Source organism: Notamacropus eugenii, chromosome X (assembly GCF_028372415.1).
Source record: "Notamacropus eugenii isolate mMacEug1 chromosome X, mMacEug1.pri_v2, whole genome shotgun sequence".
NCBI lineage: Eukaryota > Metazoa > Chordata > Mammalia > Diprotodontia > Macropodidae > Notamacropus > Notamacropus eugenii.
The window spans coordinates 97,050,503-97,068,544 of record NC_092879.1 but is presented as its reverse complement, the minus strand read 5'-3'; the positions used below and the strand labels follow the sequence as shown (position 1 = coordinate 97,068,544).

The window sequence follows — 18,042 nt, the reverse complement described above, 5'->3', positions numbered from 1 at the left end:
GAGCCTGGGAGGGGGAGGTCTGCATTTCCTCCTTGGTCCTTGTGATATGCTCAGGGACTGACCCATTGCTAGGGAGGAGGTACCACATCCATGCAGAGAGTCCTAACCCTTGTTCCCAAAGACTTATAGCAAGCAGCCAGTCGGTCACTAAACGTTTATGAAGCACCTCCTGTGAGCCCTGGGTTAAAGGCTGGAAATACAAAAAGAGCCCCTTTCCTCCAAGAGCTCAGGGTCTAACGGGTCGGATAACAAGCAGACAAACATTTACAAACACGCTCTCTAACTACGGGATAAAGAAATCAAGCCCAGAAGGAAAGGGCTGGGAAGGGCTTCCTGTAGAAGATGGGATTTTAGCTGGGACTTCTATACAGGAAGCCAAACGTTTATACCTGAACCAATTAAATGCAGCCAGCACCCAGGTCTTGAGTTCATGGGCAAAAAGGACAGCAATTCAGATGAATAACAGAGAAAGCACCAGATGTCTGTCGGACAAAAGCGGCCCCTGAAAGGGCAGTCAGCTGGCTCCCACTCTCTGCGAAGGAGGAGCAGTGAGAACTCAAGGAAGGCTTGACCAGACTAGAAGCTCCTTAATGAGGCCTCGGGCTTTGTCAAGAGGGGCAGAGCAGGAGGAACCGGGCAGAGCAGCTATTCCTCTGGCCGGCCCTGGCCATTTGAAAGTGAGCCCAGGTCTGCACCACACTCTGGGTGGAGGGCTTGAACATAGTGCCATTGGAGAATGAAGTCCAGTGCTAGGTGCTGGGCATACAAGGAAAAGAGAAGCAGCCTGACCTCGGGGAGTGTCCTCTTTGAGGGAGTGAAGGAGATGGGGGGGTTTAGCCTAGAACTTCAACGGTTCTCGCACATGTTTTCTGAGCCTCCCACATTCTATCTGCTTGTGCCCAACGAGCCCCACAGAAGGAGTCTGCTCTTGCTGTCCAAAGGGCCCTGGGTTCTAGTTGAGCGCCTAGGCCAGACCCCAGTCTGCTCTAAAATTGGGGGGCTGGACTAGATTCTGTACAAGTACGTGGGCTACAAGATAAATGTAACCTATAGCCAAAATAAAGCACAGGAATTTGGGGGTAGATCAGGAAAGGCTTCACTTAAGAGAGGATGCCTGAGCAGAGCTCTGAAGAAGCTGAGATTCCAAGGGCTGTGGACAAGGAAGCAAACATTCCAAGGATGGACAAAATACAGAGCCAGAACGTTGTGTAGGAGATAACAGTGGGGATGGAGAGGGAGAAGGATGATGGGAAATCAGCCTGGAAAGCTAGGCTGGAGCTTAGTCCTTCTGCCTGGGACTTTCCATGATCCCAAGGCCATTCCCCTCTTTGGGGCTCAGTTTGTTCCTCCATCATTAGATGTACAAAGCCCCCTTCCAGATGTAGAACTCTATCGTACCCCAGTCCCATCCTTGACCGAGCCCTGTGAAAAATTGTTAGAGCCCTGGTTCTTGACATGCTAACTCCCAAACACCTCCCATCATTCCCATCTGGACTCTGCCATGAGGATGTAGTGGACAGGAAGCCCAGGCTGAGCCTTGCCTCTAACATCCTGGCACAAGTCACTATACCTTTTAGTCCTCGAAACCAAAGGCACCATGAAGTCAAACTCAGGCTCTGAGTAGGCGGGAGTAAGTTTCAAATGTCAAATGGGAAATGTTTAACGAAATAAACATATACTGCAGCATAGATATTGTTAATTTGTGGTTTTCTAAGTCAATATGTGGCCACTGATGATTGATGCTAAGAGCAGAAGTAGCAGAGGCTGAGCCTGGGGAGACGGAGTTTCTTCAAGGTCATGGAGGCAATCACAGGTCTCCTCCCTATCCGTGTGTGTGCCTCTGTGTGTGTGTGTGTGTGTGTGTGTGTGTGTGTGTGTGTGAGACACTCTGGGGTGCCTTTCCCCCCATCTTCCTCCTTTACACCAAGCTCAAACCACCCCCTCCACCCTGTCCCCTTGTCTCCATCTTGCTGCTCTCCTTAGAACTGTGCTCTCTGGCAGCGTCTGTCTCCATATTCCCTCCCCCTCTATCTTCAGAGATGCAAAAACTTCTCCTATATTTAAAAAAAAAAAAACTCAAACCAACCTCCAACCCCCCACCACTCAGTTCTGCCCCCTCCCAACTCTCTCCTGAGCCCCCTGTGACCTGCTGTCTGGCTCTTGCCCCCCTGCTCCAGTGAAACTGATCTCTGGCCACAGTCAGTAATGGTCTCCTCAATCAGTCCAGAGGCATTTTCTCCCTCTTTAATCTACTCGGTCCCTTTGACACTGTTGATCACTGCTGTCCTGGAAACTCTGTCCCTCTTTTTGGCTAGCACCCCATGACCTTCTCCTGCCCTTGACCTCTTCTGCCTCCTCCAGTGGCATGTCTTCCTCCTGCCTCCAGTCCGTCCCCAGGACCTCAGGCCTCTGTCCTTGGCCCCCTTCTCTCTCCATCCACTCCCACAGGATGCATTCCAGAGTGTGCCTCCCAAACCTCTCTCTAGCTTTCAGCTTCTCTTCCTGTATCCAATGCAGACAGCCCTTGAACAGAACTTCAACTGTGCTGTGGACTACCCATGAGCCCCCAAGCCCGCTCCCAACTCTGATTTCTGCCCACACTCTCCTTTCAGGCAGACTTAGATCTAGCCCTGCCTCTTGCCTCCAATCCAGTCACTCCAAGCCCCAATCATTCTTTCTCTGCAGCCAACCTTCTATCTGTTCCTCTCTTTTTACTCCAACACGATGATTCAGGCCTCATGCCTGGACTGTTGTGACAGTCTTCCAGCTAGCCTCCCTGCTTCCAGCCTCCCCTCTAGAAGAGGCCAAGGTAATCTCCCCAAAGTCTCCCTTCCTTCCGATCAACAACCTTCAATGACTTCCTGTCGTGCACAGGATAAAGTCCAAACTCCTCAGCTGGCCACCCAAGGCTCTCCACGGTCTGGCTGTGGCCAACATTCCCAACATGATTCTCACCCCCCAAACCAATCCCCCATCTGCCCCAGTGGGCCTGGCCTACATGTTTCCACACCCACAACCCCTTTGACAGACAATGCTGTTAAGTCAATATTTGTTGACCAGAGCCTCCCACCTGTACTGTGAATGCCACACCTCTTCAGGGGTTGGGCCCCAAGACCGGAAGCTCTCCTCATGCCCAGTCTGAAGTTGGCAGGGCCCTCAGAGGGGGACCAACCTCCTCATTTTATGCTCGATGGGGCGACATTTGCCCAAGGTCCCACCCAAAGCAAACATCAGAGGCAAAATCTGAACCCAGGTCCTCAGGATCAGTGTGCTCTTTCCACCATATTATCCTGCCTCCCTTCAGAGGTCAACACATGAATACCAACTTGCTGAAAAAATGAGAAAGAAGAACTGATTCTTATATAGCATTTTTGAAAAAACTTTCTCCATAGTCCTTTGAGTCTTGTGACAACCCTATTAGATAGGTATTATTAACCCTATATTTACAGAGGAGGAAACTGAGGTACAGAGCTGTGCCTTGGGCAACTCACTTAACTTTTCTGGGCTTTACTGTAAGATGAAATGGTTGAACTGTGTGACTTCCAAAGGCCATTCCCACACTCCATTTATGATCCTAGGGAAGCTGGCACTCTGGTGCGCAGAACGCTTTCAGAGCTAGGGTTGGGGATGAATGCAGAAGGCAAAAGGAGACCGAGCACGTGGCTAGGCACACACTCGGACGAGTCAATCAGATCTTTCCACTGCTCCTCTGAAATCAGCAGAACAGGGGTCCAAACATTTGGCAGTCCTCTGGGCTCCCTTCTGAGTCAGGAAAACTTGATCCTTGCAAATGAATACGTGGTGGCATCTCTTCTCCATTTACCAACTGTGAGTGTCTTTCAAACTCTGTGTGTGTGTGTGTGTGTGTGTGTGTGTGTGTGTGTGTGTGTGTGTGTGTGTGTGTGTGTGTGTGTGTGTGTGTGTGTGTGTGTGTCTATGCAGGCATATACTGTTTGGAGAGAGTGCACTCAATCGTATCCCCTGCTGAAATTCCACTTGTCTCTTTATCACCGACAGAATATAGAAACTTCCTAGTTGACGATCTGGGTCTGTTTGCTTGCCTGTGAGCTAAGCGTCAGGTCTCAGAAACCAGTGCTGTGGGATTTCACGTTGGCTACCCAGCTCTGCTCCTGGCTAATGCATGCCCTTGAGGAAGGCCTTCCTGTGGCGGTACCCTCAGTTAAGCTCTGTGGAGAGTGAGGGGGGCTGTCCTAAGGAGTTCCGAGGTCCCTTCCAGCTTGGTGCCATGTATCCCTTTGGCAATCAACCTGGTGAAACCTAGGGACCCTTGCTCAGAATCAGGTTTTTAAATAGATACAATCAAATACAAAGGAAATCAATTATGCTGGAATATGGTTGTCAAATTAAAAAAAAAAAAGCAAATTTGTAGAACTCCTGATCTGTACCCTAAGATCCTGCTTACCAGGCTGGTAAAGCAGAGAGAGCATCGGTTCAAATCCCACTAAGCCCCTTGCTAGCTGTGTGTCCTTGGGCAAGCACCTTAACCTGAGCTCCAGTTTCTTCCTCTGTCAGAGAGGAGTAACTCTCTCACCCAAAGGAGATGAAGCCTGGAAAAGGTTTGCTCTGTTTTGTTGCCTCTTCTCCCTCTCTCATGGCCTGGGAATAATTCAGAAATGACCACAAAACAGGGCAAAATTCTTTCGGGCCACACAGCCCATGCTTGCATGTTTCAGTCACGTCTACACTGTGGTTTCTACGTTTATCAAATGGGGGCTATGGCTACCTGCCCAGCCCTTTCCCAAAGTCATGATGATGATAAAATGACCTGCCATGGAGGAAAAGGCTTTTCCCAACAGGAGCTCATGCCAGATAAACTCGATACCTGGATAAACACTCAGGCCATAGTCTGAGGAGGTATATTCCCTGAGGAACAAACACACCCTATTGTTGCAAGGATATTCTAAGGCTGTGTCTGGGAACATAGCCTCCACTGTGGTCCTTCTGGGGCCATTAGCCACTACGCTGTGTCTTCCCCCCTTCTCTTATTCCCTTATGGCTACCCCAACCCAATGTATGAAAGCCATTTCTCAGCTGTCCCCAAAGGAGCCCTCAAATTGTCTCCCTGCCCCTCTTCAGTTCCCTGGGGAATGCAGTCTCTCAGGAGCCTTCTGCAACCTCAGCTGGGTTTGATTTAGCCCCTGGCTCCAAAAAAAGAGCTCTGCCTAAGTAGTCCCAGGAACTCTATCCTGGTATTAGTAGAGTGCCTGAGCCCACTGCCAGGACACTGTCCTGCCCCGTCCTTTCCTGTCCTGGTGTAGCCTGAAAGAAATCTAGAATGGAGGAGCAATCACCTCGAGGAACTGGCCACCCAAGGACCCAAGAGTTTCCAGGGAGCAGTGAAGAGTCCAGGGGTAGCCCTCAATCTAGGGATTTTAAACAGGTTTTCCAAGGCCAGCAAAAGGGGCAAACATGAGAAATCCTAAGGTCAGAGACAACTAGCTATAGCTGGAATTGGTTGGATGTTCTGGCTCACGAAAGGGTTCAAACCATACCTATATATTCAAGCCAAGCTCACAATCCCTGTAAAATGACTACTTTGTTTATCTGAACTCGCAAAGCTCGAGGGTTCTTTGAAGTCATTCCAGTTGGTCATAGGCCCAAGAGTTGTCTATATCTAGAACCTCTTACAAGATCTCTCATAAATCCTTATGGGTGGCTCCAAAGAATACAGCAAGTCAAAAGCACAGGCCATCAGAGCCAGGAGGGACTTTAGGGGGCATCCAGTGCAACCCAGTGCATCCCTGACCAGGAATGCCAATTCCACCATATTGGAAGGGATGGGCATCCAGCTTGTGGAGAACTAGCAAGGGAGAACTTCCTGCTTCCTGTGACAGTTCACTGCATTTGGGAAGAGGAAAAACTTACTGACTTCCATTAAGAGTTAACATCAAGCCAAAGGCTGTCTCCCCTCCCCCTGGTGCTCCTAGTTCTGCTCTCAAGGGCCAAGCAGGGAAAGACTGATCCTCTTCCGTGAGAGCTTGCAAAGACTGAAGACAACTACTCCATTCTCCCTAAATCTTTTCTTCATCAGATTAACCAACCCCAATTCCTTTATATGATCTCTCTCTCTCTCTCTCTCTCTCTCTCTCTCTCTCTCTCTCTCTCTCTCTGATCTGACCTTAAGCCCCTCTCTTCGTTTTATAGAGGACAAAAATGACGTCCAGATAGGGCAACAGACTCAGGATCACATGATGTCTGAGCTGGTAGGAGACCTCAGAGATCAACCAATCCAAGCCCTCCTTCTTGGAGAGAAAAGCAGAGGCCCTGGCTGAGGTAAGGATTTGCCCAAGATTATAGAGCTACTGGCTATCAGAGCCAAGGCTTAAGAAGCTGGGCCTCTTTCCATCTTATGAAAGGCCTCTTTGGGGAAAGGAAGCAATTGGCCATGCTAGGAGTCACCCACCTCCTGGAAATCACGCATCCTCCAAACTAGACTCAAAAGAAGCGATAGGGAAACAGGGTAGAGCAAGTAGCAGCCAGGGGGTGGTGCAGCAGGTAGGGAGAGGCCCTTTGGGTGGGGCCGGTGAGGAAAGGAACCTGCAAATTCCTGAAAATTCAAGTTCCAATTCAAGTCAACTCAACTCAATTCCCCTGTCCCATCCCCAAGAGCCCAAAAGGCATCAGCTCAGAAAAGGTTAAGGGAGCTCCCTCTGCCTATCATGCCAGCCTGAATCTGGCTAATGGGAATAGCTGGCACTCTCTGCCAGCCCTCCCACAGTCAGCTCTGTCCTTTCCTGTTGAACTCCACACACAGTCAAAAGGCCCACCCGCAGCATCTCCCTCTTGGATCCTGCCAAGGCCTTTTTTCCCACCATCCCGGCGACAATTACCCAAGCATTGGCTGGGCTCTGGATCCTCTTGACAGCAGCCAGCCAGAAGCCTGGGCAGCCTGAGCCTTGTGGGCAGAAATGCCAGGCATCTGTTGAATCTCTGCTTCGAGGTCAGCTGGGGGCTGGGAGGGGATTCGAGGGGCTGGTGCTGGGGGGCTTTTTGGATAGGATAGTTCCATGGCAGCTGCCAAAGACAAAGCTCCTTGAAGCTGGGCCTCAGTGAGCCCCGGGCCCTCTTCATTTGTACTGCCGTGACCCAAGAGACAAAGCTGAGCCTCGGAAGTCACCAGCTACCCATGGTCCAAGCTGCTCACTAGTGGCAAGGCCTGGCTGACAAGGATTCCCAGATAAAAGCCCCATGTGTCTTAGCCACAGTCCTATGCCACCTCCTCCCTGGGCAAGTATCCACAGAGGAGGGCTGGCAACAGTCTCTGGACTGGACTCAGGGAGAGGCAACAGAACGATTCTGGAAGGGCTGTGTCAGCCCCTAGTACCATCCCCTTCTAGGGCTCCATGCCAGTCTTTGGCCTGGAATGCAGAAAGTAAGGAGCCTGGTGGGATGAGGAAGAAGGAAGGGGCTTTAGAGAAGGCAGCCTGAGCTCTTAAGTGAGAAAGTGTCCTCCGTGCCTCCTGGTTCACTCCCCAAAAGAGGCAAGGAAGACCGAAATTAAAGTTGATATCACTGGGCTGGACCCCAAGGTCCCTCACTCCTGTCCAAGCAAGCTGCAGCCTTGTCTTGCTCTTAACCCAATCCTGCAGGAACCCGTGATTTCATGAGTAAGGGTGCTCCCCCTGCCCCGCCCACATACACATCCAACTGGGTAGATGGTCTCCGATTGTCTGGAAGAGGCATTGGAGGAGGAGGGAATGAACACCCAGCCCAGCCCAAAGAAATGAATGGAAGCTCTCTGGGGGCAGGGATGGCCTCGCTTTTGTCTTTTAACCTCTGGTGTCTGTGCTTGAGAAATGTTTACTGAACTGAATCAAATGGAGTTTCCTTGCAAATATGTGGGGCTTTGGGCTCAGGCAGGCTGAGGCAATAAGACTTGAAGAAAGCTAATCTTTTGCTGCCTCAGTTTCCCCATGTTAAGGTACAAAGGCAAATATCTGTCCACCATCTGTTTGAAACCTTGTCATTTTTACTCAACTCACAAGGGCTCCCCCACCCCATCTCGGATGCCCCTGCTCCTATTCTAATAGCAGTGATAACAACAGGCACTGCTATAGTATGTTCAGGTCTGCAGCGAATCCTTCATTTGATCTGGACTGAGAAAATTAAGGTCACCTGTGGGTCATGAGCTTGCTCCCCTGGACCTCAGTCTGTCCCTCTCTTGTTTTCCTCTCCATTGTTCCTTTGCTCTTGGCAGAGCTGACCCATTCCCTTGGGCCCTCCTCTCACCCCTTTGGGGAGCCTGTGCCGCCCACCATTCACCATTTCTCATCTTCCATCCCTTCTCTCCTGGGTCCTGCCCCTCATGCTTTCCAACCAAGCTGTTCAGGGCTCACCATCCTGGACACAAGGCAACAAGAACCCTTTGCTGACCTTGCTCTCTGCTCTGGGAGGCTGTCCTCCCAGTGCTTTTCTTCCCTTCACTGTTCATCTAGCTCCTCAAAGGGAAGTGTCCACCTGCTGCCTCTCTTTCCTCTCTAGCCTTAAGACTGGCTGTTGAATTCCCCATTCTCATGGCACTGTTCTCTCCAGGTGGCACTGCCAATGATGTCTTCATGGCTAAGCCATATGTTCTTAGCTCAGTCCGTCTCCTCCTCCTCCTCCTGGGAATTTCTAGAGCCCAGGCCACTGCTGGATCCTCTCCCTACTGGGCTGCTATGATAGTGCTGTCTTCCAACTCTCTGGTCTGTCTGAATGTTCCTTCACTGGTTCATCTTCCACCTCATACTCACTGTGTGTGAGAGCCTCCCCAAAAGGTCTTACCACCCCCCCCCCACACACACACACTCTCATATGATCAGTTAAGTCCCTGATCTACAGCCTTCAGTGGCTCCCTATTGCCTGGAGGGTAAAATGCAAAGTCCTTGGCCTGGGATTCATTCAAAACTTTCCACAGTCTGCTAGCCTTGCAAACTTGGTTTCTCCTATCCTCCCCTTTATGTGTTTTGCATCATCCCCAAAGCCCCAGGCTGGCTCACGGTCAGACTTTGGAGGACTTGTGGGATGAGGAAGGGTCTCTCTACCTATTTCTCATCTCTAGTGCTCCCCCTACAAAGGTCCTCTGCCCAAATAGGAAAAGGCCAGAGTAGTAGTACCATGGCAAGCCAGCAACCAGCACTCCTAGAAAGCCAGGGCTTGTTAATGCAGTGAGGATTTCCTGGATCCACTCAGGTCAAAGGACTGGACCCAAATAGAAACTCGGAATTAGATTTAGTCTATAACAGCCCCAGGGTACGTAGGCAACAGGGCACGTGGATACACATGAGGCAGGGGCTGCATCCCTTACACTGTAAAAAGGAGACCAGGCAGCCACCAGCCAGGGGCAGGCCCAGGTCTCATCTGTTGCTGGGGGGGTGGGTACACTGGGAGAGGGAGGCCAGCTGAATTTCACTAAACTGTACATATGCTAGCGGTCATCAGGCCTGAGAATCTGGAAGAAATTATGGGGCCTCTGAGATTTTGCTGAGTAGGAAGTAAAGCAAAGACAGGATGTAAAACTTGAGCGCACGCATGCGCATGCGCACACGTGTGTGTATATACACACACACACACACACACACACACACACACACACACATACACACATACACACGTCATAACCCCCTCAGGCCCTGGGCAGACTCTCCCAGCCAAAAGCTAGCCTTGTCAACTCCACCCTCTTTTACAACAGAAACTTGGAACTTTGGACAATTACAAAGACCAGAGGTCCAGCCGAGGAAAGCCATCCTAAGCCAATTTATGCAGCTGGTAGTCACTGGCTAGCATCATTCAGCCAGTACTAGTGGAAGGGGTCCTGGGAAGGGTGCCAGGAGACTTTGGGTCAAAGCCTCACTGTAGGACCTTGGAAAGATCCCCTCCCTCCCCTCTCTGGGCCTCCATCTTGTCCTCATTTTGTAGAGCTCTCAAAGGTCCCTCCTGGCTCAGACAGTGGAAGTCCGTCACCTTGACATCTTGAGGCCCCCTCACGTAAGTGATTACTCTGAGAACTTAGCCATCTCCTGGGAAGGCCTTCAGAAACTGTAAGCATGCTACAACCCTGGCTAGGCTGAAGCCAGGAACAAAGAAATGTTGCTTGCACAAGATTCTTTTACCCAAGCCAAACCAGTGGGTGTACAGACGCTCACCTCGTCTAGCCCCCGGTTCTTTGGCTGTGAGCACAGTCCTCTTTGGGCCTCTCCCCATGCCTAAGGCTGAACCTCCTTCCCTTTCCCTTTGGGACAAGAAAAAGGGAGGGGAAAAAAGAGACCAAGGAAAAGAGCGGTCCCGGAAGCCAAAGTGAGAGCAAGGACATGAAAGACCCAAGTCTCCCTGCAGGCCCATCTATTTTGTCTTCCACAGTCTACCTTGTGGCAGGGGGGGTTTGGGTCCCAGGTATCATATACATAGATGCCTCAGTCAAGTTCAAATCCTGGCCAGGACCCTGGGTCAGGCAGGAATTCCAAACACATACAACCTGAGACATTTCAGCCACCCACGTTTGTCTCAACAAAGCAACACTGCCCATCCTTTCCTCCAACAAATTCTCCTCTCAAGTCCCTTGAACCCCTACCACCAATCACCCCCACCTCTAATCCCATCTGTTCGAGTCATTTCATCAGCATGGGACTCAGGGCTGCTGGAGCAGCAGTCAGCCCTAGACCCTGCCTTCCTCCCTAACTCAAAAGGGAAAGCACCATCTTCCTTCCACATCAAGACATTCTAGCCATGTGGCCCAGAGCATAGGTCCACTGGCAGGGATCAGCCCTCAGGTGCCATCTGGCTCTAGGAATTCTCCACTTTTTCCGTGTTTGCCCTAACCTGCAGGGTCAAACCAAACCACCAAAGGGATGGGCAGACAAGAACTATTCTGACCTTTTTGCGTTAGTTTGCCAGGGTCCGGGCCTCTACAACACTTCCAGACTCCCTCAATACCATACTTTCTCTACTCAGCCCATAGTCTCTACTCCTCCCCACAGGCAACCTGGACTCTACCTCTATATCCCCTGGCTCTGATAGGTGGCTTTTTGCCTTATCTCCACGTTACTTCCTGTTTTGGTCCACACCATGCTGCCTTGTGTGAATCCTAACTCCTTACCAGCTCTCCTTTCTGGGTCATATTCCCCAGCTAGAATGGAAGGTCCCTGAGGGCAGGGACTATCTTGCTTTGGGGTATTTGGATCCCTAGAATAAGAGCTAAATAGATGCTTTATTGATCTAACCCATGACTGACATAGAGCCAAAGGACACTGTTGGTTCAAGATGTTCTGTGCATGTCCATCTTGTATCCCCAGACAAAGGGCAAAGTTTGTGTATACTCTGATGTAACCTAGAAGCTGCACACCCAATGATAACCATCTTCCTGGGAGGTGGCCAGCCCCTAAGAGACAAGGACATGAGAGATGGAGTTCCCTGTCTCTTCCTGCCCCCCAAACCAAACTGTACCTCATCCTCCAGCTTCACCACCTTGGCCTGGGCATTGTTCAGAGCTTGTTCTCGAATTTCAATATGGCGCCGCTGGTCCTCATTAGTAGAGCGCACAGCTGTCAACTCCATCTCCAACTTCTCCTTCTCCCGCTGAGCCTCTTTATCTGGCAGGACAAGAGAGAGTCACCACCACCACCACCACCAGACCCAACTTCTTGCCTGACCAACCTCACACAACTGGCTCTTGTGACACCACATGGCACCAAATTGGAGAGAGTTGGCTGGAACAGGACTCTGAGCCTAGCTGTGAAGTCCTGGCCCAGACACTGCCCTCTTCAGGTTTGAGTTTCCTCATTAGGGCAAAGCTCTGTCAACTTCACCGGATCACAAGGCCTCAATGAGATCAGACACTTTGCAAACCTTAAAGGCCTATAGAAATATAGGCTACTGCTCTGTCAATAGCTCTGCCCTGGGCCATAAAAGACTAAAGGCAGCCAGAGAGGTTGGAGGCAGAGCACTGAGAGGTAGAGGAGTGGCTGACGGCTCCTGCATCTCACTTCCTTAACTCGAAGGAGACGAGGCAGTAAGCCAAAAGAGGTCACACCCCTTGAGCTGTTACATCTAATAGACCAGTAAATATGATACCCAATAAAATGTACTTGAACCTCCAATCCCGCCCTTTCAACTGGAACATAATTTCTGAGCTGTGAGCAAGGCTGAAATTAGGTTTTCTCTGGAGACCAGATGTTGCTGGGCCTGACTGCCCGCCCCTTCTCTCCGCCCCCCAATCTCTGCATCTGTTTCTCCCCTGGGAATGTGTTCATCTTTCAAAGGCCTGGTGGCAAAATTAGAAGGTACTCTCCTGCCTTCTGAGGGAAGGGAGGAGGCATCCAGGGCAGGGATAGAGAAACGTGTTACAGATTCCCCCGTCCTTGTCTCTTGTCCCCCAACTGGGCTGAACAGGCTAGAGAAACATGAGCTCTCCCAGGGAGGACTGGGATGAAAACACAAACAAACAAGCATTTCCTGCTTGTGCCCAATGTCTCTTTTTGTTTTTTATGGTTGATGGAGGGAGGAGATGGGGAGAGGGTGCCAGGCTGCCAAGTCTTCCCTTTACACCCCAGTACCTGTCAGGTGAATTCCTTCTTCCACATTCTCCCCAAACTAGGAGGGGAGAGGATGAGAACAAAAGAGAGGCAAGGGAAAGTGCCCACAGTGCGGCCCAAGGGCCCAAAGGAGAAGTCAACAGAATCTCTGAGGAAATCGAGCTATGCAAAGCAATGGCACTTCAGAGCCATGAGGGCATCATTGGGTCTGCATTTCATTTAGTTACATGGAAACAGTCACAACCCACATTGTAATGATTGGATTGATGTTCAAAATCACTTCTACTAAACTGATTAGAAATTGGAATGAAAACCCAAGTCAATGCCACTCCCTATTTGGCAATACGTTGCCACCCTTTGAACACGAATTCTCCGCCCTCCCAGCCTGCCCACGGGCCAATGACAGAAGCTGAGTCTTTGCCAGCTTATCTCCCAGTTTAGCTCCTTGGCCCTATCTTGAAGTGACCATGTTGGGTAGGTGGCTCCAGGATCATTTACAAATCTGTTTTGTGAGCACATTTGTGGATCAAGTGGACACGTGGACACACACACACACACACACACACACACACACACACACACACACACACACACACACACACACACACACACGCCCTGTCCAGGGTGGAAAATTCTTTTGGAGGCACGAGCTATTAGAGCCCTAAGACCTTTTCCAAGCAGGTTAATAAAAACCTGGTGTGAACAGGTGGGAAGCAGGCAGTCGTCTAACTTGAGGTCTGAGCTCAGCTCTTTGGATTCAGGCCCCTATCAAGTTCAGACTGGCAGGGAGGGATCTTTGCTTGGGTGCTCAGCACCCTGTGAGAGCCTTGTCCTGTGTTCCTGGAGGGCCCAAACTACTGGCTTAAGGCAGTATGGGCTGAAAGGCAAGACCACCCAGGCGTGGCCCACCTAGGTGGCCTGTCTCTCCTCAGCTGCTCTAGACAGGGGCCAGGACAAGGGGGAGCAGGGCTGTGCCCTTCTTCTTCTGTACATCCCTGTCTAGGGAGAGAAGCCAGAGAGTACCCAGTGTCCACAAATACTACCTTTATGCTTAGGCCCCATCTGCCTGGCACCCAGTTCAGTCCCAACTAGGTTGGCTCATGCTCTGACTCTCTACCTTCCCACCGCCCTAAGCCTCCCAAGTTCTCCTACATTCTATGATAAGCCTTCACAAGCCAAGTCCCTTCCCCAATTCCTCTTTCTTACAAGAAGACGGCCCCATGTTTTACTTGGGTTTGGCTCTTGGGCAGGATAGGGCTGGTAGAAAGGACGTTGGGCAAAGAGTCAGGGGCCCTTGGCTCTCATTTCAGTTCTGCTCTGACTCGCTGTGCTGGGCTAACAGAATAGATGTGGCTAGGCTTGCTCTCTCTCTGGGCCTCAGTTGCCCTCACCTCAAAACAAAGGTAATTCTTGCTCTGCTCACCTCACAGAACTAAATGTCTCTCATTTTGCAGATGAGGAAACTGAGGCCACAGAGTAAGTAACTTGTCTAAGGGCACATAACATAGGTAGTGAGTTGCGGAGGAAGCACAGGACTCCAGTTACTATCCCTGGAGGCCTCATGCCCCTTGGTTGACAGTCCCTTCTCCTTGTATCACAGTTCCATCAACATGAGACCTCCCCAACCAGAGGTGGGTCAGAACCTCAGGGTACAACCGCCCACCCGCCCACCTGCCAACAGACGGAGCCAAGCCAAGATCCCACAGGCAGGCTTGTTGGATGCAGGGCCCCTTGTTTTCCATGCTCCAACTATCGGCTTTGAGAGACCCAAACTCAGAGGAGCCCACTTGTAAAGGAGGCAAACTTGCACCTTGCCAACAAATTCGTCTTTCATATCTGGAGATGTATCTAGGCAGAAACATTGCAGGGCTCTGCACTGCCCCCATGCCCTTTGCTCCAATCTTTTTATTCAGCCAGCAAAGCCAGCTTCACAAACCTGCAACATCCTCAGCCCTGGCGGAGGACAGACTTTGGTCTCCATCAGGGAGGCAGCCTGGACACTGAGCCAAGAGAGAACGAGAGCAACCTCCCGCTCGATGACACCAGACAAACGGCATTCCTTTCAGTAAGATTACCGACAAAGGAACAGGCAACTCCAGGAAGAGGTGGGTATGGGGGGGGAGGGGGATCCCAGCTTGGAAACCAAGGCACAACAGTAGAGCAAGAAGAAACCTGGGGTAACCAGATCCAAGCCCCAGAAGGCAAGGCTTGGAGGGGGGGCTTTTGAGGCGTTTCCATGGCCCACACCCCAGTGGGCACCTTCAGGAGCATCTGCAGAGAGGGGAGTAGCCAGGGCCACTCCCCCATGTGATTAAGGCAATTGGAAGGAATTAAGCCTTGTATGACTGGGTGGAGCCCATTATGGACTCACCGAGAGGAGGGTGAATTCCCTGTTACCAACCAAAGGGCATTTCAGAGACAATGAAAGGCTATTAGGAGGCAGGCCCAGCTCCTCCCTCCCCAACCACAGGCCAACCTCCATCATCCAGACACAGCTCATGGACCTTCAAGAGTGAGAGAGGCTTGCTCAGGGACTCTCACTTCACCAGGACAGTGTGGGAGATGGGGCAGGAGGCATGTCCCCCTGCCATGCCCTCACCCCACCTTCTGCTTCCCACCAGAGCACACATGGCTCTTCTGATGGGTGACCACCCAAAGGCCCACACTCACTCTGTGCAAACAGCTGGGAGATGGTCCTCCTGGTGTCCTCAGAGCCCTCGTGCTCCTTCTCAGCAAGCTGCTTGTTGGCTGTTTCCATACGTTCTGTGGGATTGTGGGATTGTCACTCAGCAGGGACCTGCACACAGGCTTCTTGCCCCTCAGACACAGACCCTGCCCCAGATAAGTTTGTTCCTTCTTGCCAAACTCAGGAATGGGGGACTAGAAATATATGACCCCAAACCTGAACCCCCAAAGGAAGTTGGCCCACCAGGGAGGGAGAGGGGGAAAGCCACATGATGCCGCCACCTCCTCCCTGTTGTGAAAACAACCAAGCACCAGCTTTCATGATCTGAGAGGAGGAGCCTTTGGAATGTTGGCCCCAGGGGGCAGAACCAGCAACAGCAGGGGAAGGTGTGGAGAGCCAAACTCAGCCTTCATGGAAGGCTGACAAGGAGAACGACCAGATGCGATGTGAGTGGGTTCACCTATGAGGGCCCCTGGTTAGGGGCACTGTCAGGGGGCTGAAGCTGTGATTGGGCCTAGATGCCTTTGAAGGTCCCTGCCAGGGTTGGGCCTCCCTGTGATTAAAGTAGATGAGTGCCATGGGAAGGGAGCTAGAAGACCCAGGTTCCAATGCCAACTTTGCCACTCACCATAAAGGTGCTTAGCACAGTGACTGGCACATAGTGGACACTTAATAAATATTGACTGATTGATTAAGAGTGACCCTGGGTGAAGTACTTTGCCTTTTCCAGCCTCAGTTTCCTCCTCTGTAAAATGAGGAAGGTTGGCCTTGGTGGCCTCTGAGAGTCTGAAAAAGGCTCCGAGATCATTCGAGATCAGAGTGGGAAGGTATTGTGGCTGTGTGATGGCAGGTGTGCCCCCTGGGCCTTGGTTCAATGAGAGGGCTTGGCTGGAGGGCCTGGCTGGTCCCTTCTAGCTCATGGCCTTGGAGGCTCACAGGAAAGCGGCCCCCCCCCCACCTCTGGGGAAGACCTTCAATGCTTCAGGACAGCTGCTGTGGCTTCCCTACATTTCTTCTTCTCAGGCTCAAATAATCCCAAGGGTCCTCCATCTACCCTCATGTGAATCTCCGAAGGTTCTTAGTTTTCAAGAAGATAGGATTCTAAGGAACTCTGGTTTTTAAATTAGAGGTGAAAGCAGAAAGGGTCTACTAGATCTACTGAGGGACCCATTGGGACAGACCAGGGACAGTGGCTGTCTGTAGGTGTTCCAACTCCTACGGTGGGTACCAGTCCTCCCCAACTTTGTGGTAGATGGCAAATCCCCTATTCTTTTACTGAAGAGATAAAAAGACCACGAGGAGCCAGGGGTTGCCCAAGGGGAGAGCTGCCTGTGCTCATCAGGAGGGTTGTGCAGCTAACACAGGCTGCCCCCCTCCCCACAGAGTCAGTCTGTCTGTCCCTCCCTCCCCTCTTTCTCTTCATCTCTCCCCGTCTCTGTATCTCTATGTGTCTCTGACACACACACACACACACACCCTCCACACATGTGCACACACATGCACCCACATGTATGTGCACACACTCCACTGGGCAGACAAGATGAAGGGACCAGGGGTCCCAGTCCTTCACTGGGCCTCTTCCTCTGTAAATTGAGGGGGGACATGATGATTTTGAAGTCCTCTGTTCATCAAGCATGAATCTAACTAATTTCTTGGATCTCACTCCCAGACTTTCATGCCTTAGAATCAACTACCAGCACCAGATGGCCCATATTTCCACTGTCTGTGTTGCATTCTTCAGCTCTTTCCCCAAGTTCCCCAGTGCCCTGATGATCAAATGCTGTCTGATCTGCAGACCCTCACCTCGAAGGTCCCGGTTAAAGTCATGAAGTCTGCGAATCTCCCCCTCCAGTTTGTTTCTCATGGCCTTTTCCAGGGTCTCCCTCTTGGAAGAGGTCTTCACCAGGTTTTCGTAGGCCTCTGAGACACGCTGAATTTCTGTCTCCAACTAAAAAGGGGACCAAAATCAGACAGAGACTTAGCAATAAAGTTTTGGGGCATGGGAGGGAGAAGAATGGGTCAGCTTCCAGCTTGGAACCTCAAGATCTAATACAGACATTAAAGGAGCAAGCAGAAGTGCTAACCATACCGCTGCTAGGGCCATATCCCAAAGAGATCATAAAAAAGGAAAGAGGACCCATATGTACAAAAATATTTCAAGCAGCTCTTCTTGTGGTGGCCAAGAGCTGGAAACTGAAGGGATGCCCACTGACTGGTGAATGGTATATGAAGCTAATGGAATATTACTGTGTTGTGAGAAAGGACGAGCAGGATTCTTTCAGAAAAACCTGGAAAGACTTGTGTGAACTGATGCTGAATGAGGTGAGCAGAACTGGGAGAACACTGTACGTGGTAATGACAACACTGGGTGACGATCGGCCGTGAATGACTTAGCTCTTCTCAGCAGTACAAGGATCCAAGGCAGTCCCAAAGGACTCATGATGAAAAAGGCTGTCCACATCCAGAGAAAGAGCTATGGAGTCTGAATGCAGAGCAAACCATGCTTTTTTTTTTTTTCGCTTGATTTCCTTTTCTTATTTGAGTTCTTTTCCATAAAATGACTAATATGGAAAGATGTTTTACATGATCGCATATGCACAACCTATGTCAGATAGCTTACTCTTTCAGGGAGCGGGGAGGGGAAGGAAGGAAATATAGAATTTGGAACTCAAAACTTTAAAGAATGCTAAAAATTGTTTTTACATGTAATTGAGGGGAAATATTATTTTCAAAAAAAAGAAAGGGTTAATGCACCCACCAGAAGAGGGTTCAGAGCAAGTGATGAGTTCACCATGATCCTGGTTTTGCCCAGATGAAAAAATGGCC

At 50.7% G+C, this 18,042-nt stretch overlaps 1 protein-coding gene across 3 annotated transcripts in view; it reads right to left on the bottom strand.

The window, feature by feature from the left end:
• AMOT (angiomotin) overlaps positions 1–18,042 on the bottom strand; it is a 53,236-nt gene that overhangs the window by 15,328 nt on the left and 19,866 nt on the right. For all 3 annotated transcript variants that reach the window (XM_072626574.1, XM_072626573.1, XM_072626572.1), the window contains exons 5-7: positions 17,020–17,164; positions 15,201–15,293; positions 11,443–11,588 (exon numbers count right to left, since the gene is read on the bottom strand). In XM_072626574.1, the coding sequence (XP_072482675.1) occupies positions 11,443–11,588; positions 15,201–15,293; positions 17,020–17,164 (384 nt within the window). The remainder of the gene's footprint in view (positions 1–11,442; positions 11,589–15,200; positions 15,294–17,019; positions 17,165–18,042) is intronic.